General features: G+C 38.4%; 1 protein-coding gene across 10 annotated transcripts in view; it reads right to left on the reverse strand.

Moving 5' to 3' along the window:
* The window catches only part of CACNB2 (calcium voltage-gated channel auxiliary subunit beta 2), a 238,149-nt gene that overhangs the window by 70,903 nt on the left and 142,848 nt on the right, over positions 1–24,398 (reverse strand). For 8 of the 10 annotated variants that reach the window (XM_079301733.1, XM_079301731.1, XM_079301732.1 and 5 more), the window contains one exon: positions 7,411–7,530. In XM_079301733.1, the coding sequence (XP_079157859.1) occupies positions 7,411–7,530 (120 nt within the window). Of the gene's footprint in view, positions 1–7,410; positions 7,531–8,373; positions 8,951–24,398 lie in introns of those variants that run through there. The other 2 variants (XM_079301735.1, XM_079301734.1) reach the window with 1 other exon arrangement.

Genomic DNA, 24,398 nt, shown 5'->3' on the forward strand with positions numbered 1-24,398 from the left:
CTTTGCCAAGGACTCAAGAACTGTCTGGAGGTTTGTTTTCACTGCAGATGACAAGTACTGCTCTGCATAATAATACACATTAGCCAGGTGTCTGCTCCAACAGAAATCATGTTAGCTCCTGAATTGGTTGGAAAATAGTCCCTTCAGCACAGGAAGCAAAAAGCACAGGGCTTTGTTGTCCAAACAACTTTTTCTCCAAGGCACTGTGCCACATCATATGTGTCAGTGTGACCTGGGGCACTTCTGCAAGGCAAGACACTCATTGTCTGCACTGAAGTCCTTACTCCAACTCATTCCTGCTTCCAAATCCCCATGACAGTCCATTACCAGCTCTGATCACAGGATAACTTTGTTCTCCAACAAAACCTTTGAATTTTTGCACAAGTTAATGCTTTGGTACAACAGTTCTCCTTGCATACAAGCCAACCATTTTACAACAGAAAGTTGTACAGCTGTAGAATAGAAATGGCCAGTTCAAGTCACCAGTGATAGTTATCTAATCATGCAGCCATATAAGCAAAGGTATATTCATAAATGCACAAGGATGAAATGGATATATGAATATATATAATGCACACATATACACGTATAAGCCCACACAGATATAATGACATGTGCATGTCTTCCTTTAACAACTCCTTTATGCTCCTGTTTACAGATCCACAGGATGTTTGGAGTTGGAAGGGACCCACAAGGATCTTAATAAATAGCCCACTATTAGCACTGTGCTCTGACCAACTGAACTGATCTCAGGGTCAGAGGTCCAGAACCACAGACATTTATATTCAAACATCACACACATTGTAGCTACTTTTAACAATGGCTTGAGCCCTGAAATCTTACCTTCCCCTCTACATTTGAATCATTATTCCCTTTTAAGTAGAAAGATCATATTTTAACCATTAAAACATCTGAAAGGTAGAGCAGCTGCTGATAAAAATGAACTTCTGGATTACAGTGTCTTACTGTCTTGGATGTTGGACAAAGTAAATCAGACCCTATAAACCTCAAGAAAATGAAGGAACCGGGTCACACGTCTTAAGTGGAAGTTGCTTTGCTTAGAGCAAGCAGCAGCATCTACCTCTATCGGATAGCAGTGAAACTGCTCACCACGGTACCAGCCTGAGCAGCCTGCAAAGACACACCTTAATTCCTGCTTTCCCACCCCACCCTCACTCCCCACCAGTCACAGAGAACACCCCCAAGGCCACTTCTCATCCTCTTGTATGATTGCCATGACACTCAGCAGCTTCTGCTGACCCCCACATGAGCATCAGACCCATCATCCCCAAGCCACAGGGAAGGCTGGCCTGAGCACACTTTATCTGCAGCTTGGTTCAGCAGCCAAAGGTGGGATGCAGGCTAATGAGGGTTCAGGAATTTCTGCTGTGCAGTACCAGCCTGAGGCAGAGGCTGACAGTTCACTGGCTGGGTGTGCCAGTGACCTGTGGGACAGGAGCAGAAAAACATCCAGGTGAGGGTGTTTGCACCTGGCTTACAACACCTACTTTAGTTTTAAAATACTTCTTTCACACTGCTCTTAATAAAGAAATTATTTAGTTTTACACAAAGTACTACTGGCATTGCTGCCCTTTATGTGGTAATGTAACCACACAGAACAAGTCATAACAAAGACATCTCACCAAGGGAGCAGGCTCATGTAAAAGCAGCAGGTAAAAGAGCAGGCAGAAGAGCTATGGCTGTCCTCAGAACCTCAAAATGCTGGCATCCATTCCTTGAGGAAAATTTATCTCTTTTCCTTATAATGTAAGGAAAGCCAGGATACTAAAGTATCTACAGCTAGGTATATAAATGTAGGCTGTTAATATCCCTGCACTCGTTTTTTCTACTCAAACCCAAGAAGCCGAAGAAGAAATGCTACTTAGTAAACATATTTCATCACTCTAATCAAGGTATGAACAGGAGATGACAGATGTCTTCAAATTAGAGACAGAACTGTCTCTGGGACATTTGATTCCAGGTTATGTGAGACCATACTGGAAGAAAGAATTCCAGCCCCCAACAATGCAGCCCAATGGTAAGAAGGGATAAACTGTTCAGGGAAACAACCAATATAAGAGAAGGCATTAGTGTAGAACAAGTAGATACACTTCAATTGAAGACAAAATAGACCATGAATACACACAAGAAAAAACTATAGGTCACAGACAGTATGAAGGAAGCTGCTTTATATCCCAGTGTAATACTCCTAAGAAAAAACAGCAGCAATTAATGAAGAAAATGAAGAAAAAGAGTATCTGTAACCCAATTTGAGCAGATCCAGTAATGCAGAACTCGCAGCTAAGCAACAACCAGATTTGCAACTGTACTTTGGGACCAACAATTCTTTTTCCAGCTAGACCACTGTGCCTCCTCTAACATGATCTCACCATCTACAACACACAACATTAGTGATCTAAATGATTACATGCAATAAAAATATTCTAAAACAAAAGGGCAAAGGAGAAGAAATCAATGAAAAAGATGCTACCAAACACAACAGCTAACAGTACTATGCCGTGTTGCTAGAGCTTTGTGTGCTGCTCAGCACCATGACGTTCTAGTAATTGAGAGAAAATAGGAAGAATGTCCATGAGGGAACAAGCTGACATAATATAAGGATGCACATCAAGGAGATGGGCACTTCTGGCTTGTCAAAAATGCTACTGCAGCTTCAGTAGACATACCTCAGCTAGCTGTGCAGCTGCCTGCTAGCTGCAAAGGGTCATTCTGAGTCTGTGAAACCTGCCTGAGAGTGAATAAATACTCAAATAACTAGTCTCAGCACACTGCACTGGATAATTACATCTGACAATCTTTTTCATGCCCTCAGCCTCGCAGAGCAATGTAGGCATTATCCCAGCCTGCTACACATTTCAAAGCTGTGGTCCCCAAACCATGCATGGAGGCAATGCATTACATTTATGACATTGCATTATTACTCACAGTCACAAGCCATCACCACTACTACAGCACACATAAAAAAAGCAAAATGTGACAGCTTATATCATTGCTGCAGACCCAGAAAAGCGACATTTAGTATCAAAATTACAGTGGTTCACCATCTTAACATAAAAAATATTTTAACAGCATTTAAAAATAAAACTACATAAGTTTCAAATTTTTACAAACTCCTAAAAGGATGCTAGCAGTGGAGCATGAGGTGGAGTGAAAAGAAAGCAGAGTCGAGGGGAATTGAGATTTCCTATTATGAGCACAATTACTTCTCAAAGGCCATGGTCTGATTTTGACAGTCATTTAAGAAGATTTAGGACCACAGGATGTTGAGAATAATCCTTAACAGAAAACAAAGAGCTGTCCCAGGTGAGAAACAGAACCTGAATTATTAGCTGGCACTTTCAGTACCCAATGTAACAGAAATAATTGAAAAAAAAAATCATTTTCTAAAATGCTCTATAGAAAATATTCTATAAATCTCTGTTGAAACTGTTTCTGAATAAGGAGCTCTAAAGCTATGGGAAGAAAAAAGGCAAAATACAAAAATCTGAAGAGACTGAAGAAAGAAGCTACTTTAGCAGAAGAGAAGAAAGGTTTACAGAACATCTGACTAAGTCTATCTCAGTCAAAAACTAGACTCAAAATATATTAAGTACTTGTGGCAAAAAAAAATCAATGCAATATTTAAATTGATTTTACCAGCCCTGGAGAAGGCCAAAAATTCCTGAAGTCACCTTTCTAAAGTACAAAATTTAGCTCAATTAGTACTGGATTACTATTATTATTATTATTATTATTATTATTATTATTACTACTACTACTATTACTTGCACTTCAGTTTTCCTTTGATCTCATTCCTCTCACTTCGTGCAATATTTTAAGGAATATTTAATTAAATACTTGCAAGGAATGGACAAAACCCCCACTTTACTCACTGTAATTTATTTTGAATCATCATCCTTCAACAACTAAAAAGCTTTTTGGACTGTAGCAATGACAATTTTTAAATTATTAGTGCTAAACAAAATTGATGCCATTATTTTTTGGCTTGTTAATGCTGCAGATTCATGTTTTTGTAAAAATAGGAAACTCAGAAAAGTACCACCAGAAGCCCTTAGATTTGGATACTGTTAGCATACCCTACCTGGCCACAACACATGTCCTCTCTATCCTAGACTCAGCACATGTTATGGTCTGTGAGGAGAACACTGAGGAAACCCTCAATGCCTTGATTTTTTTTTCCTATATAAAACCAACCAACAAAAAAGAAAAAAAAATTCCAAGCCTTTCTGCATTTTTATTAGTAAACTATTCTAATCAAGAACATTTCATCTCAGCTTCAAGCTTAACAGCTTAATTTCAGATCTGTTTCCCTCAAGAGTAGATTGCTGGCCAGCAGGTAGCCTCATCAGCTGCCTTTTAATTTTCTGTCCCTGGATGACTCTGAACATGCTCCTCTGGCCACACCTTCCTTACAGTAAGTCACATGCCAAAGTGAGTCAGCAAAATATGCTTAACCATTTTCCAGAGAAGCAATGCTTGTATTAAATAAATAAATAAATACATAAAAATGGCCAGAATGAACATTTCCTTACAAGCTTTTTTGCTTTTATTTTCCTTGTTTGGACAGCCAGCAGGGATACACTCCAGCTTCATGCCACACAAGCACTTAGACACTATAAAAATCCAAATTTAAAAATCTTAAAATTGTCCTAACAATTTGGCATTGTGTTCTCTATCACTACATTTTTATCTTCAGTTTAAGGTGTTTTCCCTAGCTGTAATAAAGGAAAATGGATGTAATTTAACTGTTTTCATTAACTGCGTGACACAGTTCAATAGTTTTTTATCTATCCTTAATTCACTATCATCTTTCCTCCACCACTGCATTATTCATGTGTGTCACCCTCTTCTAATTCCTGTGACAAATACATTTGTGATGATTTTATTAAGGATCAACATTTCCTCTCACGATGAGAAAAGGCACAAGTTAAAGCAGCTCTGTCACTTGGCTCTGCCTGGAAGTCGGTCAGGGCAAGGCGAGGCAGCTGGGGGAGCAGGCAGCAAACCTGCAGCCTGTGGCAAACAGGTCTGGGGGCTGGCAGCAGCAGGGAGGCACCACCAGCAGCTACTGCTTCTTTAATTTTACTGTGTTTCAGGGAGGTGAAGGACTGAACCATCAATAAAGACTGAAAAACACACCCTGTCATATTTTACAGCTACCGAGTTGGGCTTAATTTAAACACATTTTTAACCACTTATTTCAAACAAAAGCACCAATTGAACATAATGTATATTTAATAGTATTAATTCAAATATTGCACTAGACTAAATATTAGACTGTTACAGCCTCTACGTAAAATTATTTCCATACATTACATCCTTGAATGCCTTTTAACATTTGACTAGAGAAACAAAAATGCTAACCTAATTCCAGCCTTAATCAATTTTAAAATAAAAAATATTTAAATAACTAATTTTGTGTTTTCTGTGACTGGAATAACCATTGTTACAGCAGGTTGGTTTTGGCAGTGCCTTTACTACTTTGACTGTTCACAAGTTGTCTTACAGTTTGATACAGTGTCAGACCTAGAGACTATATTTCATGCCAGCTGGAGTGGGAACATTGGTTTTATGTATAGAAATACAGCTTTTAGAAGTCAAGGTCTGCTAGCAGTTTCTCTACAAACTACAATGGCAGCTGTGCTAGAGGTCATGAATATTACATAAGGGCTGTCCATGTATTCAAGCCAGCATCAGTAAGCCAAATTCCCATAGCAACACTCTCATAGATTTACTCATTGCTAAGGGATGCATCAGTTCAGCAGTAAGCACTGCACTGCTACCCTGATTAGTCTGAGAGATACTATTACTTCTTTTAAAGATTGTGAGCTCACTGATAAAATTCAAAACTTCACCTGAATTTCAGGGTAGCCCTTATCAACTTTCCCAGAAGCAAAAAACCTCAAACCAACAAAACCCAGTCCTGATAAAACTGAGACTCCTGACTACAATCAGCAATCTCAGATAAAAGGCTGAAGGGAAGAAGTGAGCTGCTTCTGTTGAGTTTCTGCTACACTGATCCCAGAACAGCAAGATCCAACTTCAAAGAGATGTTCAGCATCTCCTACACTTGGATCCAGCAACTTATTAAAAAGCTGCTGTAGGAGCTCAACAAATACTGGTTAACAATTACATTTTCAAAAAGCCATTTTTTGGCTTCCCTGTTCAGGTTTTCTGCCCTGACAAAGATGTCTGCTTTTGCATTATAGTACTGTATTATTTACAGTGCTGGTCCTCGCCACACCATCAGCCACAGAGCTCAATGATCTGGACTCACAGATTTTCCAAAGAGCCCTTGTAAAACAGGTGGCATAAATGGGCAGAGTTACAGCTGGCATTGGAGAATGAAATGGAATAGGAGATGGAAAGGAGATAAAGAATTTTAAAAAATAAGGCAAAATGGAGGAGGGGACTCAGAGAGAAAGTGAGGGGAAAATGTAGATCAGGTAGATCTAGGGGAAATCTCAATGGTGTATTTAAATACATTAGAACAAAAAACAGATTATTGTAAAACAGTAATACATTTAAACCTGGCAGGTAGCATACAAAAAAGAAAAACTGGAATGAACTGATAAATGAATGATAATAAATGAGTACATTTTTTACAGGTGCAGTATTTAAAGATGTAGCACAGAGGGAAGAGAAACAAGCCCATCACTTTCACTGCTAAAACCTTCGCAGTCCTAAATAAATCTCATGGAAAATATATTAAAACACAGCAAAAACCTAAAGCTCATTTTGTGTTTTCTTACTACACTGTCACTATCTGCCAGGAGTATGGAGAGAGGATAAATCTGAAGACCTACAGCAAATGACTCATGGGGTCACTTAACACACAAACTGTAAAGAAAGTCAGTGATATCTTTAGGAAAAAACACCCTTGTAACAGATTCTCCCTATTTACATATGACTTGTAGGGACTGATCCTTCTTTGAAGGGAGATAAACAGGATGTTTGAGGGCTGATTCGTGACACTGTAAAAGCATTAAGTGCCCTGGCAATCCATAAGCAAACTTTCAGAAACATCTTCAGTAAGAACTCATAGCATTGACCCTCAATACTGCTACAAATGCTTATATTTAATAAAAGAATAAATATACACATTTAAATACAAATGTTCTGAAACACTTAAGTCAGTCAAGTGCCTGTTACAGAAAACTGATTCTAAGTGATTTTTTCATGGAGCATACATTTTCAACTGCTGTCTGGAATGTTTCTAAGAGATATAATCCATATGTTAACACATTAAAAACACTTTATCACTAATGGATGAGATGATAAAAATCATGGAATGGGTTGTGTTAGAATGGATCTTAAAAATTATCTAGTTTCAACCTCTGCTTCAAAGCTGAGCATTTTATGAGTTTGTACCATGAAACACCACCTTACCTTGGCTTTTTCCAGCTGTGCCTGGGCCTGTCGCTCTGCCTCTCTCCGTACTGCTTCCCTGTCTTCTTCCAGAGATACATCTGAATCAGATGGACGGCTGGTGTAGGAGTCCGCCGAACCCTGCAAAAGAAAAAGAAAAATAATGCCACAAATTCCTTGGATGTTTAAAAAAAAAAAAAAAAAAAAAAAAGTAGAAGTGGTTATACACTTCACCTTTTCTTTTACTTCTGTATCCCTGAAAGGAGACTAACAGCCCAAAAGGGAAATTCACTTAGAAGAAATTATGTCTAGGTAAACATTTTCTTCTGGAAACTTTCAGAAAGTGCAGGTATCATCTCCAGTGTTTTACTTCCTGCTCTATCTCTGCACTCCTATTTGTGTGCTTTTCAGCAAGCAGAACCAGTTTCTCTGGAGACTTACAGCACTGGTGCAGTGCAGGGCTGAAGGACACACAGCAGCTTCAAGGATGGCTCCATAAAAATTAGAACTCTAAACAGTGACAGAAATAGCAAGTAAACAGACTTTCTATAATCAAAATGCAAATTTAGTATCAATAATTACCCTTACACAATATCACTGCTATGAGATTCAACCTCTGCTATGCATTTTTATTTTAGGGCAGCCTCTTTACCTGACACACTTTCCCCATCAGAACAGCAAATGGCTCGTATCCATCTCTGCCCCTCAGCAAAACATGCAAATGACCACAAATCAACTTCCAACTAATAAAATCCGTCTGGACTCAACACATGTCCCTGTATCACCACAATGGAAGTAGCCACAATGCCAGAAAAGCTCTATAAATAATGACAGCTCTGCTTTCCCTCTGCATCTCCCTGCATACAAAATAGAGTTCTGGTAATTGAATCAGAATGAAAACAACTATCCTCTCCTCATCGCCTTTTTTCTCTCCCTCTCTGAAACACATACAATATAAGGTGATAAGGAAAATGCAGGGCTTACACAGATATCAGAATTCTTCAGACGTCCTCCTTTGGCTCTTTTCAGAAGCCTGATCCAGGTGGCCTTCATTAGCCAGACAGCTCAGTTACTGTCCGCAGCTGCAGCGCCCGGCACTGATCTCATAAAACATGTGCACACTGAGCACTGCAGAATCACAGCTCCTTTCCTATCCATGCTCTGCTGTGAGAGCCTTCCTTCTCTTCCCTCTGCCTTTCAAGCTTCCAGCCTCACTGTTTCCAAGTATTCTACTGCAATTAAATTCTCAAATTTTCTCATGCCAGTAGAAAAAAGAAAAAAAAAAAAGAGAAATTCAAAAAAACTCCGGAAGATCCGCAACACCTCCAAAAATCTCAACTTCAATGATATAAAATAAAACCAGCTTCGGAAATATTGTGAGAGATGCTTCAGCTGATCATAAACTGAGATCGATCACAGAAAAATACCTAGGGCTTTTTCCTTTCTGTTTTGGGGGGGCGGATTTGGCTGTTAAAAATAGTGCTTGTAAAAGAACCTTTTAAAATCCTGTGCAAAATGTATTCAGTGACATTTGCAAGTGCAAAGTTCATTTCATCTCTTCCTAGATTGGCTGGGGGTGGGGTAACAGGCTGTTCGTACCACTGGGCATGCTCCATATGTGCAGCCTTTTACGCAGATGCTCACATCACACCGGGCTGTTAGCCTATGCCAAATTGCCATTTTACATCTCAAGGGTAAACAGCTGGAAAACGCGAGGTCCCTGTGAAACTGGAAGAGCTGGTACAGCGTCTCATTCCCGTCATGGATGTCTGCTGCCAGCCACGTTTCTCTTGGATGCTTGCTTCTGTCACAGAGTGCTGCCCTCCGCTGCAAAGCACTGAGCTCCACTCACAGCTCCCTTACAGAAACCAAAAATATGCCTGTTGAGTGGGAATTTAACCCCCTGGTAACTGTGTATATTTTTTCTGACATTAGCAGAGGAAAGGAGCAAAGAATAACTGCAACATACCACGTAACACATAAATATGAGAGCCTAATACGACAAAAGCCAAACAAAACCTTAAATTTTACTATTCTGCATTTCAGAACCACTCTCTACCCTGTAATAAACTGATATGGGAATGACACGCTAACGCAGGTTTTCCTAGAGTGTTTACAATTTAATGATAGGCATACAACAATCTAGGTCAAAAAAAAATCACTGTACCTGACTGCACTGCCTGCCTTTGATATAAATTCCAATTTATATGAAAAACTGCAAATAGAGACTACAGCTGAGAACAGTGGTCATGCACATGCTGCAATATGTCAGCATATCCCAGGAATGATTGCATCCTGCCATGATTTGTGTCTGTATAACAACAAAATTCCCCATCACAAGAGATGCAGCAGCCTACATTTCACCATTATTAGAGCAAACAGCTGTTGTCACTAAACTCACAGTTCTAAATACAGCTACTTTTTAACTTTACAAATGTTTTACTTTTTCCTTTCCTGAAGCCCATAATAGTTACAGCATAGAATTTAATAAACTGTCTTTGAACTGACATAAAGAAAATTATTCTCCAAGACCTATTTTGCTTTACAGGAGTTCAGATACATCTGCTAAGTTATGGTAAAATGTTTCCTCAGCTAGAGCAATAGGAGCAGAAGTCAAAATAAAATGCACACAAAGTTTATTGCATTTTTTTTAAATATCTTGTCTGTTAAGAAATTTTACAGAGGCCCTGTAACCTCCTCGAGGCCGGTCAAATTTCTGCTCTTCTTTAAAATTTCCTTTTGCCACAACTTCTGACACAGCTGCCAATGGAAATAGTGGGAAAAGATGAGCATCAACAAGCAGACAGAAGTTCAGTGCAGTGTTTAAATCCCGTTATGATTGACATACCAGTGGCCTGTGGATGAAATCAGTGATGTGATCACAGCACTAATGAAAGCTGAGACTGTGATGGACTCCCCCAGAGTTCCCACCCCCAGGACACTCCACAGTCCCTCAACACTCAATCCTCCTTGGAGAAAGGACACATCCAAAACCTTCCCCACCAGCACTGCAGCTCCTTGGTGCCATTGCTGCCATGAGGAATGGTGCCATAAACCAACCCTGAAGCAACACTACCTTTAGTAAGAGTAAAACAAACAGAGCAGCCACCAACAGGAGATCATATGACAGTGTGGGTGTTTGCTTCCTACAGCGCTTCTGTGGTGAGCACACAGTATTTGACACTGACCAAGCAGCAGAGCATCACTTTTACTGTGCTTCACTCTGCTGTCCACAAGGGATGCTACCTAACTGGTCCTCAGCTCATAAAAAAAAAAATACATTAAGCACAGTAACATAACTCCTATCTCCCCCTAAGGGGGCAAAATGACTTTTGGGTCAGGCTACAATTGCTGAAATTTGAATTTCATCTTCCTGGCCACAGAGATCATTTACACTGCTCGTCATGTCTTGTGCTGGCCACAGTCCCAACACACATCCAAAAAAATCAGAGTGATTCCATTTTTTTTAATTGCATTGACAAATTGCAATGAATCAAACTCAGTATTACATTTATTTTCCCCATAGTACAGACATGGTAATGTAAATTTTCTGTGGAAAGGAAAAGCTGGAAGCTCGAAGTTCCTTGGCCTTTAAAATATGGAAAAAACTCACAACTGGATAATACAGAAAAAGAAGGAGCATCCAATTACATTTAATTAATTGTGTAAACTTCCGAGTACTTTCATATGAGCTATAAATGCATTCAATCACATCAAGATCAAAAAAAATTAAACCTAAGCAAAAACTATGATGAAAACTATATTAAAAATACCTTGACTATTAAAAAACCCAAAAAACTATTACAACTGGATGTGCATTGTTCATTCCTGACAACTAAGAAAACTACATTTCCTCCCTGGGTTACTGAATTTTTTTGGGGTTACACTGGAGAACAGTAAAAATATTTTCCCAAGAGCTTCTGAAATTCATTCTTTGTGAAATTCTTTATGTCTCCATCTCCTTCCACTGCTATATGGAAGAGCTGCAGTAATCTCTGTATGTAATAAATATTACTGCAGTCCCCAATTCCTCATCTTTCATGGGTAACTGTCAATAAAAATTACATAATTCATATTAATAATTACTCCACCCATTTATTCTTTTTTTTTTAATTCCTTACTTTTTACAGGCCCACTTCATTTGAAAAATAAATTCCTGTTTTAACAACATGCTTGACAAATATTTCCCAATTATCTTATCACTTATTATATTAGAATAGCTTCTATGAGCTATTCTTACAGTGAAAACTCATACTTTTCACACTGCTAGTGGTCATATGTGATCATATACGAGCTCCTTTTCCTTCAAGACCATAAATGTTTTTAGTGCTGCAGAAGTGTGCCATCTTTAGGAGACTGGGTCCCTCAAGTAAAAGGTGGGTTTTTTTATTATTTCTGTTTACTTGCAGGTAGAAACTATTTAGGTAACTTCAGTGGTGCCTCTAGATCTCTTATTTTTCTGCTAGTTTTCTGTACCCATGCTTAACTTTCATCAGTACAATTGTAGGTTAGGTACAGATTTTGTCTGATAAATTCTCACTGAGTTAATACAGCCATCACTACTCTCACCAATTCAGTCATGGCCTTTATATTGTGTTTTTCCCTTAAAGAATAAAATTCTTATTAAAGAATAAAACTATCTTCTTAGAAAGATCAACCAAGTTTCTTCAAGAAAAGACTTTTCAAATTATTATTTATTAAATGAAGGCATGAAGCAGCAAGCAAACACACATTGGGATTTTACCAGGAATGAAGAAATACTTTTGACTGCACACATATATATAAAATCCTTAATTTATTGCAGTGGGGTATTCTCTGAGATACATTTTTCATCTTTTCATTCACTTGATGACAATGAGACTTTTAAATCCAAAAAGAAAAATGCCTTTATGTCTTCATTTGATTTATACATTGAACATGAAAGCTCAGGCCTCTCTGTGCCAATAAGAGGAACAAATCACTTCAATATTCTGAATTTATAAAGAGATATTGTTAGCTGCATATGTTCTTATCCTGTGGCAGTAGTAAGAATGGCATCACATGTCCCACTAGGACATGATTTGAGATAGTCAAATAGTTGATATTATGTCCTTGTCATGTGCAACTCCTTGTTTGCTATTAACTACAGCAAACAAAAAGAGTTATTTCCATAAAATGTTAATTTCTCTTAAAATCTTTTAAAATTGATTCAGAACAAAGGCAAAATGTAAAATGTGAAAGTTTAGTATGAAACTGCTGACATTGGCACATAATAATATGCCGGGGAATACAGATTGTTGTTTCATCCTAAACTGTTCAACATAAAAAATGTAAACTAGAGTCAGAAGTCAGAAGCTCTCCCACAAATGCACCATGAGTAGAGGGGACCTCAGTTTGGCAGAGGGACTGCAAGTGGTGAACATAGAAATTTCTTACCCTGGTTCTTGGCATGCACCCTACAGTGCAGTGCCACAAAATTTACATGTAAATAGACAATTACTATCCAAGAAGGACTACCAGCTCCTACAGTAGGGATTGAAATACTCTGCTATGTTTGCATTTAAAAACCAAGCCAAATGTTGATTAGAATGTTTTTGTTGTTCTTTAGAGTTAATGTGGGATTGCTATGGCATCTACAGCCATGGGGGATGTTCAAATCACAGGACTGAAATTTCAGAACAGCTGGGAGCTTAAGAGTGGCAATGTGATTAAAAAGGAGATTATAAAGGAAATCAGTCTTCTCTTTACCCTTAACATGACTTTGGCAAGCTTGATTGCAGCATCCAGCTCGCCATTAACAGGTTTGCAAGGCGCTAATCCAATTTACAGAAAGCAGAGTTCTTAAAAGCAGCTCTTAGGTTTCCACAAGACTAGATTTTGACATTCAGGAACCAGGTAAATGGCTGGACCAGGTACTTTATCCAGAAAAGTCAAAACAACAAAGCCAAAATAACCTCCCCACCGCAAGCAAACCCACACATTTGCACTCCCATTTAATGACATTAGACTAAATGTTTGCTTCTAGGCTGTTTCACTAAGAAAAAGAAGAATGGGTAGGTGTTTTTAGAGCAATGATGACCTTTTCGTGGAGACTTCTCAGAAAATCTTTGAAAATATGCAAAAAGGAAGCTGCAGAGCTGAGCCTAGTTAGCCAACAAATAGAGCCCTTAATGTCAGAGCTAAACTTTTCCCAAATCTGTGAGATGCTCTGGTGTGTTATTTTACCTGCTTTTTTTCAAAAACATCTAAGATAGAAAACTCCTTGAGACCATATCGTGCTTGGTACTACACAGTCACAAAGTGAATGACAAAGACTGCCTAAACAAGCTTGCAATCAAAAGTCTGAGAGAATAGGAGCAGAAAAAAACAACAAAGGAGTAACAAAGGGATCAAGGTAGCAATGCAATAGAAAATAAAGTATTTTTAAATATTCGATACCACATTATGAGTCATCCCTTGCATAATCACAGTGGGTTGTTCTTTAAGTAAGTTTCATGTATGTATTATGGCAGAGATTAGTTCTGTGAAAGCCTCAGAAGGAGGATAATCTGGTATCTCTGTGTATTCTGACTGAGAGATTCTCACTTTTATGAAATAAGAGTAAGGGCTTTTGAGGAAGAGAGCAATGACAGATGACAGAAATAGAAGGTGGTCTCCAGATTAATTTAAAAAAAAACATCAACTTTATCAATAATATAATCACATCATTGAGAACTTTGGAAAATGAAACAAAAAAATTCCCCAAATTAAGGTAAAATAAATGGAATTTGATGTTTTGAGACAATTAATTGGCTCTAGAGAATGGCACAAAACTAGTAATGATTTTGAGCTATACAGAAAAGTCAGAGTGATGACAGAGCTAAGATGTTGCCAGTGGAATGACTTGGAGACAGGTGTCAGAGGAAGAAAAATACACCAAGGTAATGATGGCAAGCAGCATGAACCTAAACCATCTCACTTATGTGTCAGACTGTCAGCACATACATGAATATTAACACTGATTGATTGACTCATGATAACTTTTGAAAACTCTGGTAACTTGGTTATATGTTTAAGACCTTAAGTAAAGGTAAAGCAGATTTATTAGTAACAATGAGCTGACCTGTGGTGCTGTTTACTGGGGCAGAAGTGGTGAAAAATTAAAGGTTTTAAAAAAAATGGAAATAAAACTTTTGATTGTATTTATTAATAAGCAGCAAATAACACGAAGGAAGAATTTTAAATTACAGAATGACAACTCATAAAATAAATAATTTAGAGTATAGAAAAATGGTTTGTGTTGATAAAAGAGCACAGACAGAAAGACAAATATTGGGTCAGCCATGAAATTAAAGTGGACAGTAAAAAAAAGGAAAAAATGAAAACACATCTGGGATGTCAACAAGGAAACAGAAAGCTAGAAAAGGAAAGAATTTGCAGGAAAGCATGGCAACCATCATCCCAATTTGTCTCAGCTCAGTTAGAAGTGCCAATTTAGATTCTGTGTTCCAGATCGTCAGTATATTTTTATCTGGGATTTTGGTTCAAGTCATTAAGATTTTCTGCATACTTAAAAATAGCTTCCTTGAAAATTCAACATGAAATTCTGTTACCAGTGGAGAATTCTGAAGGGAAAAAAAAAACCTATTTTCCTTGAATTTTATCTTTTATATCCATACATACAGGCCCTACTTGGTTTTCAAATCTAACATTTTTAATCTACTCCAGATAAAAAATTGAAGGTTTGGGGGTTTGCTTTCTTGTTTGCTTTTTACCTTATTAAAAATGGTGATGTTTAGCATATACAGTGACTTCTTATGTATTTTATTATTTCACATAATCATAAAACATCCTGGGTTGAAAGAGACCCACAAGGATCATTAAGTCTAACTCCTGGTACTGCAAGGGACCATCCCCAAGAATCACACCATTGGTTGTGAGCATTTTCCAAACTCTTCTTGAACTCTGCCTGGCTTTGTGCTTGACCACTTCCCTAGGGAGCTGTTCCAGTGCCCAACCACTCCCTGGAGGAAGAAGCTTTTCTGCTATCCAGCCTAAACTTCCCCTGACTCAGCTTTAGGCCATTCCCTTGGGTCCTGTCACTGAAAAGATCAGTGCCTGCCCCTCTGCTTCCTCTCACAAGTGAATTGTAATTGTAATTGTGATGACTCCCAGCTGAACAGACCAAGTGACTTCAGCAGCTCCTCATACAGTTTCCCCTCCAGACTTCACCATCTTTGTTGCCCTCCTTTGGAAGCTCTCTAACAGTTTAATGTCTTTTTTATATTGTGGCATCCAGAACTGTCCCCAGCACTCCAGATGAGGCTGCCCCAGTGCAGAGCAGAGCAGGATAACTCCTCCCTTGCCCTGCTGCTGATGCTGTGCCTGATGCCCCCCAGGACAGGGTTGACCCTCCTGGATGCCAGGGCACTGGCTCATGTTCAACTTGCCATGAACCATGACCTCCAGATCCCTTTCCATGGTACTGCTTTCCAGCATTTTCTTTCCCCAGTCTGTCCGTACATTCAGGGCTGCCCCATCCCAGGTGCAGAATCCAGCACTTTCCCTTGCTGAACTTCATGTGGCTGGTGATTTCCCACTCCTCTGATTTATTAACATCTCTCTGCAGGGCATCTCTGCCTTCAAGGGAGCCAACAGCTCATCTTAATTTAGTGTCATCACCAAACCTATTCAGTATATCAGTATGTCCTGTGCCCAAGTCATTGATGAAGATGTTGAGGAGCACAGGGCTGAGGATGGAGCCCCGTGGAACCCCACTAGTGACAGGTCACCAGTCTAAGGTCACTCCATTCACTGTAACCCTTTGTGCCTGACAATGAGCCAGCTGCTCACCCATCACATGATGTGTTTATCCAGCTGTGAGCTGGACATCTTGTGCACAAGGACACTGTAAGGGATGGCATTGAAAACCTTACTGAAATCCAGAAAGATTCCATCAACTGGATCCCCTTGATCAAGTGGGCGGATTATATTGTCATAAAAAGAAAATAAATCTGTCAAGCAGGACCTTCCCCTCAAGAAGTGGTGTGGCTGTGACCAACAAAGCACTGCCTTTCAGGTGGTTTTCAGTAATTCCCAGAACAACATTCACCATGGTTTTCCAGTCACTGAAGTGAGACTGACAGGCCTGTAATTTTCAGGGTCATCCCTCTTGCCCTTCTTGAAAACTGGGACATTTTCCAACTTCCAATCAACTGAGACCTCTCCAGATCACCAAGACTGTTCAAAAATCCTTGAGAGAGATCTTGCAATGACATCAGCCAGCTCTTTGAGGACTCTTGGATAAATCTCATCAAGCCCCACAGACTGACAGGCAGCAAATGCTGCACAAATTTGGAGCTGACTGGGAGTTTATCATTCTCACAGTCATGGCTCCTCCATGCTCAGATCCCTGGGACCTCCAAAGCTCATTATCAATGTCAAAGCAAAGAAAGCATTAAACATCTCTGTTTCTCCTATGTCCCTGTTTGTGAGGTAATCATACTCATCAAGTAATGGGTAAAAGTTATTACTGGATTGCCTCTTTAAAAATACTTTTTACTGTTCTCACAGCAGTGGGTAGCTTCAACTCTAATTGAGCTTCAGCTGCATGAGTTTTCTCCATACAGTGGTGAGTACCTTCTCTGCAGTCATCCCATGTCACCTGACCTTTCTTCCACTGGCTTTTTTTGCCTTAGTTCCAGAAGAAGATTCTACTCAGCCAAGCCAGCCTTCTCTTGCCTGCTGGACCTCTGACATTTTGAAATTGCCCGCTCCTGTGCCCTTAGGAGGTGGTGCCAAAAGAACAACCAGCACTGATGGATCCCAACATCTTCAGCAGCATTTTCCCAGGGAACCTTATTCACCAGTTCCCTGAGCAGCCTGAAGTCTGGTCACCTCATAACTAGCATATCTAGAAGTTAAGCTTTGCTGGCAATTTTCCTCCTGTCACCAGAGATTTTCAGCTCTTGATTGTCTCTGTCACCAACTACCAGTTCACGAGATCCTTTTGTCAGCAAGCAGCAAATCAAGGGGCATCTTTCCCAGCAGCTCCCTTAGTACCTGTGCCATAATGTTATTATCATCCAGATGTTTTAGGAATCTTCTGGACCTGTTTTTGCTAGCTTTGTAGTGATCCCAGTTAACACTTGGCAAGTTGAAGTTCCTCATAAGAACAAGGATGGATGATTTATCCCTTAATTCCTAAAAGTATTATTCATCAGTGTAATCATCCTAGCTGAGTGCCCTACAGAAGACTCCCACAATGATATCTGCTTTATTTGTTTGTCCCTTAATCCTTACCCAGGGGCTCTCAACTGTGCCAGCGACAGCTTCAAGTTCCAGCACTCAAACTTTGTCAGCTTTCAAAGGTAACAACTGCTTTTATACATATTTTTTGCTTGCTACCCTTCATTTTCATACCATAAATACGTTTTTTGTCTGTTTAAATAAGTATCTTTTTTGCTATTTCTTAATGAGTTAGTCTGACAATCATACAGTCTGAAGAAACCACTGTCATACACTAGTTGTCTACTGGTAAGTTTATTTTCCAGATCGTCTGCTACTGAAATTTTGATTTTCTAGTCATGGTCTCTTGTTAACAACATTGGATGACTGCCATGACATAGAATACTGCCATTTGCTCACTGCTTAGATTAGGAGAGGTTTCCTTACCAACACCTTTGATAAACTGTGCATATGCAGACTAAGGAATTAATAAAATTTCCCTCACTCAGGCTCACTGAAACCTCAAGCCCTTAAAACAGAGGTTCATTCCTGATTCAGCCCAGATACCTCTTGAAGGCACAATGATCCTTTAAGCATCTGCAGCCTTCTTTTTGATACTGCCAGAAACACCAAGTAAGCCATTTTATACTGCCTGGCATCAATTATTTCAGGATATAAACACGACAAAAAATATATGCATCCGTATCAAAGGGCCTAATCTAAATCTAAGCCCAGTTTTTAAGAGTGTCAAAGCTACAAGAGTCCTTGTGGTTTCAGGTGTTAGTCCTTTTCTTTAGTCTTCATCTTCATAGACTCCTTGACTGTTTCTTTATACCCTTTACCTATCCACCAGGTCTAGCATAAAACAAAGCAAACTACTTGGGATTTTACCAGGAGGTTGAGGCTCATTTTTCACTATTTACACATTACAACTACTCCCAGCTGATTTCAAGTATGCAACAGTCTGCAATACTTTACATGAATGAAAATATCTCTGGAAAGCATTTTGTCCCTGTTGTCTATTACCTACCAAAATAATATTGAAAAATTCCCTTTCTCCAGCATTTATTTTCATAGTTTTTGTTCTAAACTACAGATACATCAGTTAATGTATGATGCCAACTGTTCACATCCATTGGCTCATTTAGATTTGCCACTAAAAGCCACTTGACCTAGTGCATCCACACAGATGGAGTAGATGACACAGCAGATGAGGGTATCCAGCTAAAGGAAGCACAACATGCCTGATTCTCCCATCCCATTTACACAGCTGTCACTGCTTGCACAGCTCCACCAACTGTCCTTTGAAAGAAGGCAAGTGAGACAGTTTGTGATTCTGAGTCTGCTCATTTTTAGAGCATTATCCCCATGTCTTTACCTAAGAATAAGACCAAAGCCTCTGTATGTTATTGTTCCTGTTTTTCATCTGCAAGGCAATGCAAGAATGCAAAGAGCATAAATAATACTTATTTAAAACAAAAAATAATAAAAGGAAAACATCTGTTACAATATACAATATTGGATAAACCTATGTGTATTTTCTCCTAGAAAAAACAGATCTTGTACTATGGATTTATGCTAACACTAGAGACAAGATTGCTTAAGTGAAGATGGGAGGGTTAAAAGGGCAGGGTATGTATTAGGCAACATGGAAACAGAAATGTGCTTGCTTCTGAAGATGGTGCTAATCATTAGATGCTAACTTGAAAGAAAATAAAATATAAATGAATTGCAGAAGAAAAATTCAAGGAAATCATAAAAGCACCAAATGGTGTGGTGAACTTTCATAATTCAATACTGGAATATCTTTTGTGTTCTGGGACGTTCAAAGGTTGGAAAATACAACAGATACCAAGATAACAACTGAACTCAGGTTTCTAAAATTATTGCAACCTAGAAGACCAAGCATTTTCTGTATTTTAGACATAAGAGAAACATCAGGAACATTCTTTCTGCTTCAGAACAGACTCTGCCTGGGTCAGGAGAGCACATTACATCATATCCTTGACTGAGTCATTTCCTCTTCTAGAGGATACACCAAATTTTGGACCACTGGTTCTTCTTTCATCTATTGTTGCAATACTGAACACTGGCAGAAAAAAGATTACCCTACGTTTGCCATACACACTTCTGAGGAGCCTAGCTCCTTGCTGTTGATAACCTCCTTGTAGATACTGAGAGATCCCAACTCCAGGCTGTGCAAGCCCCATTCCCTCAGGCTGTATCTGCAAGTCAAGAGATCCAGCTGCAACCATCCTGGCAGGCCTTCACTGAATCCTCTCTGATTTATCCACATCATTCTGTTGGGACACCAAAACTGGTCGCAGTAAAGCAGCTATGCTCTGATGAATGCTGTGATCTGGACAGAGTGCCTGTACTACTTTCCATAAAGTAATCAGAAGTTTGGGATTCCTAAAGAATCTGTGACTAGAAATATAATAGAATTCTTCTCAAAAAAGGGACACACCTTGGGCAAACCATCATGTTCAGATTTGCTATGCAACAGTCAACTTCTTCAAAAATTTTAAGACAAGCAGTACCTCAGTTTGTTGTAAAGTGAATTGTTTATATGCTACAAGGATCAATCAACTTTGTAAAATCCCTCAGATAAAGAGATCTCTTCCAACACAACCCTAGCAAGTTGCTGGTAACAAATGAGTCTCCAGCGCCTGCAGTGATGAAAGACTCGAGCTCTTCAAGTCTTAAGGTCTCAAAGTATGTTGTGCTAACTCTCATCAAAGAAATACAAACAAGCCTATGGCATCCCCGACAATTTGTTTTCTTCAGGAATTGCACTGGCTAGAGGCTGCTGTTTCCTCTTTGATCCATTGTTTGGAAATTAAAGTAATTTTCTCCTTAAACTTACACAGTTATGCTCAGTCAAAAGTTATACCTCTTCCAGTTTACCACCCTAACGTATCAGCTGTACCTCTGTACTGCTGGATTCCCACTGAGGGACAGGAATATGACAAAGGTGAGAGATTGCTCTGAGATTGCCACTCTGCTGTGCTAATTTGGAAAGCAACTCATATTTGGATGAGAGTCCTAAAGATCAAGAGAGTCAACAAGGAACAGCCAAAAGTAGGTAGGTGGATGATGGGCATCATTCAGATCATCAAGAGGATGAGCACCATGGCAATGTAGCAAAGAAGGACAAAGCTTCAAGAGGAGAAATATCAGGGTAATATGAGAGAAATATGAGAGAGTATTTCAAGCATGTAAGAGATGGCAGGCCAATGAACATTTCTGAACTACTTTCTGGCTACTTCTTGCCACTCTCCAGTTTAGCAGCAGAGATCACAAAAGCAGAAAGCTATCTTTTCAAGGATGAAAAATACTGTATAAAAATACCAAAACCCCCCAAAAAAATACCTCAGTGTTATTTGGGTTTATATGCCTGGCATGAGAAGGATAGTTTGGAAGCTACTATCTTCCTTTCATTTATTTTTAACAATACACATTTTTATAACATTTAATCACCTCTGTACTCTATGAATCTTTCCATTAAAGCCAGCCAATAAATATCCAGCAGTTCTAGGCTTCTGAATTTAACCACACAGGCAGAAGTCTAATTGCACAACTGGGTTTTTTTTTCTGCTTACAAGCATTCAGCAGGAGCTCTGTGTTCACCTTGCTTCAGATGAAGTCAGTTCCAAAGTGTGCATGGGCAGGCGAAAATTAAAAAATGCTACAGAAACCCAAGATGCATCACCTCTCCTAGGTCACACCTATGGCCCATTCAGTAGATTGTATATGCACTGCTATACCACACTTCAAATACATTTGTACTCAAAACCCCTCAAAGATTCTCCAGACACAATGCTAGATTCCCAGGGCAGGTAAAAGTCAGAAGTCATCACTAAATTCAAGACAGGATTTTACACTTTAAGAAAGCCTCCTGGCTCTCAATATTATGCCAGCTAAACTCCATTTTGGAGGGGAAAAAAAAAAGGGGATTCATTTTCTTATTTATTGCTTTTTATTTTTTAATTTTACATTTATTTTTAACTGATTTCAATTATGCTGAAATGCTTATTACAAAATATTGAAAACTCTCATTTAAGTAAACCAGAATGCCATTCTTGATTTGCTCTACACTCCTTCCATTATTCCTTCTGTAATAGTTATTCCATCTATGATCAGCAATAATTCATACAGTTAGCATCTCCCTTCCTGTTCAAAGTTTTTATGTTTAGGATGCTTTAAAAAAAGAATCATGGATTATTGTTTCCTTCATCATGCAGAAGAAAAGGAAATGCTTGTTGCTGAAGCTGACACAGTAATACAAGTGTGGTCTTTTATAACCTCTCATGTTTTGTCAGTTGTCTGCAGATCTGGATCTTTTCATGTTTTGAAAAGGTGTCAGTATTTTTATTAAAATTAATTTTATTAATTTTATTAATTTTCAAAATCATAATTTCCTATGATCTACACAGCAGTTCCTTCTTGTTTCCTCTCTTGATTATACTAAAACAGACTTTATTTAAATTGAATATCGTTGCATTCACATGATAAAGTCTACCAGAGAAGTGCAAGGACAACACTTTCAATTGTTACAAGTCAAGCTGATCCACAAAAGACGTTGCGTAACTGGCAGGACTAATCTATCCCACCACACTTACAGACACAGATGTCCAGGTTTATTTAAAATAACCCTAAGTGAGACAGCACAATTTTTTTTTAAATGTATTCATTTCACTGAGAGGCATTTGATTACAGGAACATCTCAAGTTTTATTCCTGTGGTGACAAGGCAAAAACAACTATAGGAAATGGCATCAGCTGAATTATGTTTTGTCCCTCAGCACACCAGGACAATCCCATCCAGACCATTTCCCAAATGTTCTTGCCTGCAAATTCCACTGAACCTTTGGATTCAAAGGGATGAGAACATTATTTTGTACTAAAAAGACATGACTGAACTGAATTGTAAAACATAGATTTGAAAGGAACATTTTTCCTTACAAATCCATGTTCCTAGCAGGACAGGAGGGGGATAACATTCATGCGTGCATAGGAAAACTCTTAGAAGACAAAGCATCTTAAATTATCAGGAAATTGGTGCAAGTGGTGGTCATTCAAAAGAAAAAAAGCATTTTCTCACTGTCAAGTTCAAGTGAAATGTCCACCAGCAAAATCAAAACTTCACATATAGGACTAAGGTCTTGTACAGGGAACCTTATGATTTCATTAAGCATGTCTGAAGGCCACCCATGTTCTTGCCAGGATGTCTATAATGAATAACAGAATTACAGCACACAATATGAATTATTCCGTTTTAGAAGGAATTAAGGGAAACAACACAACTTTTTTAAATATATGGGGTAAACCCAATAGGATACATATAATAAATTGACTATATTTGAGTAACAATCTAATGCCTCTTTCATATCTCATTTTATCATCCCCATATTTACATGGAATCCAGATTAAGGAAGTGAATTAAAGATTAAAAGCCCAAAATTTCAGAATTCTGCTGGGCATCCGTCACTAAAAGGATCTAAATCACGGGCAACTGCTGGACAAGATGAAAATTTCTAAGTGTGAGTTATGACTTACAATGTAAAAAACCATAGGGATTCCTCCTCTGTGCCCTGAAGGTTTTTAAATAGCTGCATTCTCTCCGTGGAATCAAAGAAAAAAAGTAGAGAGAGTGGTGAGAAGATACATGGAGGAGAGGACATCTAGTCCAGCCTCCTGCCCAACATATGCAAAGCCACAGGACACTGCTCAGGACCATGTCTAGTTGAGGTCTGACAACCTCCATGGATTTAAATTTTGCAACTTTACAAAGAGTTTTAATTTTTAACTCCTACACCAGATAAAAGAAGTTCTAAGAGTAAGTATGTCTTAGTATAATAAACTCTGAAGTTTGACATTTAGCCTCAAAAATTAGCCTGCTGAGCTGCCTCCACAAGCAGAAACAATTCTATGAAGAAATGCACAGTCAATTTTTGTAAGGCCCATTTCTGCACATATAATGAACTTCACCTACCTCCAGTGAAGAAAAAACTCAGTTTGTCATTTCATTTCAGGCAAATATAATTTATAAAAAGACCTCAATCTATGTAGAGATCTTTTTGCTATCATACTTTGTTGTTACTTAAAGGAATAGCTTTGAAATGCAATTATGTTCTTATGATACTCAGCTAGTAATATTAATGTATCAGCCTTGCACCCATAAACTGGCCTATTACTGTTCCTCCTGCTTAAATATATTCTTGTAGTAGTCTACCTGTCTTAGACTTAAGCACTCAGCTGAGTAGAAAGCACTCTTAGTTTTTATTTCTGACACATAAGTGCTTTGATTATACCAATAAGAAATTACTTTGATTTAAATAATTTATTTTTAATATAAACATCTGTATAGATATTTGTAAAAACACAGAAACTTCCTTAAAGTAAAAAACCCAGAAATATTAACCTCAAAACTTACTAATTCCATTTGACTGGTATGTAAGTTCTAACACAACACTAAACTGTACCATAAACCATAAAATATAGTATTGAATTCTAGAATTTTAAATGCCAAAAATTCCTATGCATTGCTAAACTAAGAATATAATAATATTGAGTCTAGAATCACACTGTGCTGTAGATGACAATTTAAAATTAAATCTGCACAGGAGAATTTCCCAGGGATTTTAATCTTTCATTTCTCAGGGAAAAAACATTTTAAAATGGTTGGTTCCTATGGTTCTGTAGTTACAGCAATGAGGAGACCCAAGTTTTGCTAAATTTTCTCCCAGCAGAATCTTAGAAATTAATCTGGCTAGAGATTTATAAAATAATAAGCAATAATAAAAAACATGGCTATCATTACCC

This window comes from Erithacus rubecula (assembly GCF_903797595.1).
Source record: "Erithacus rubecula genome assembly, chromosome: 3".
NCBI lineage: Eukaryota > Metazoa > Chordata > Aves > Passeriformes > Muscicapidae > Erithacus > Erithacus rubecula.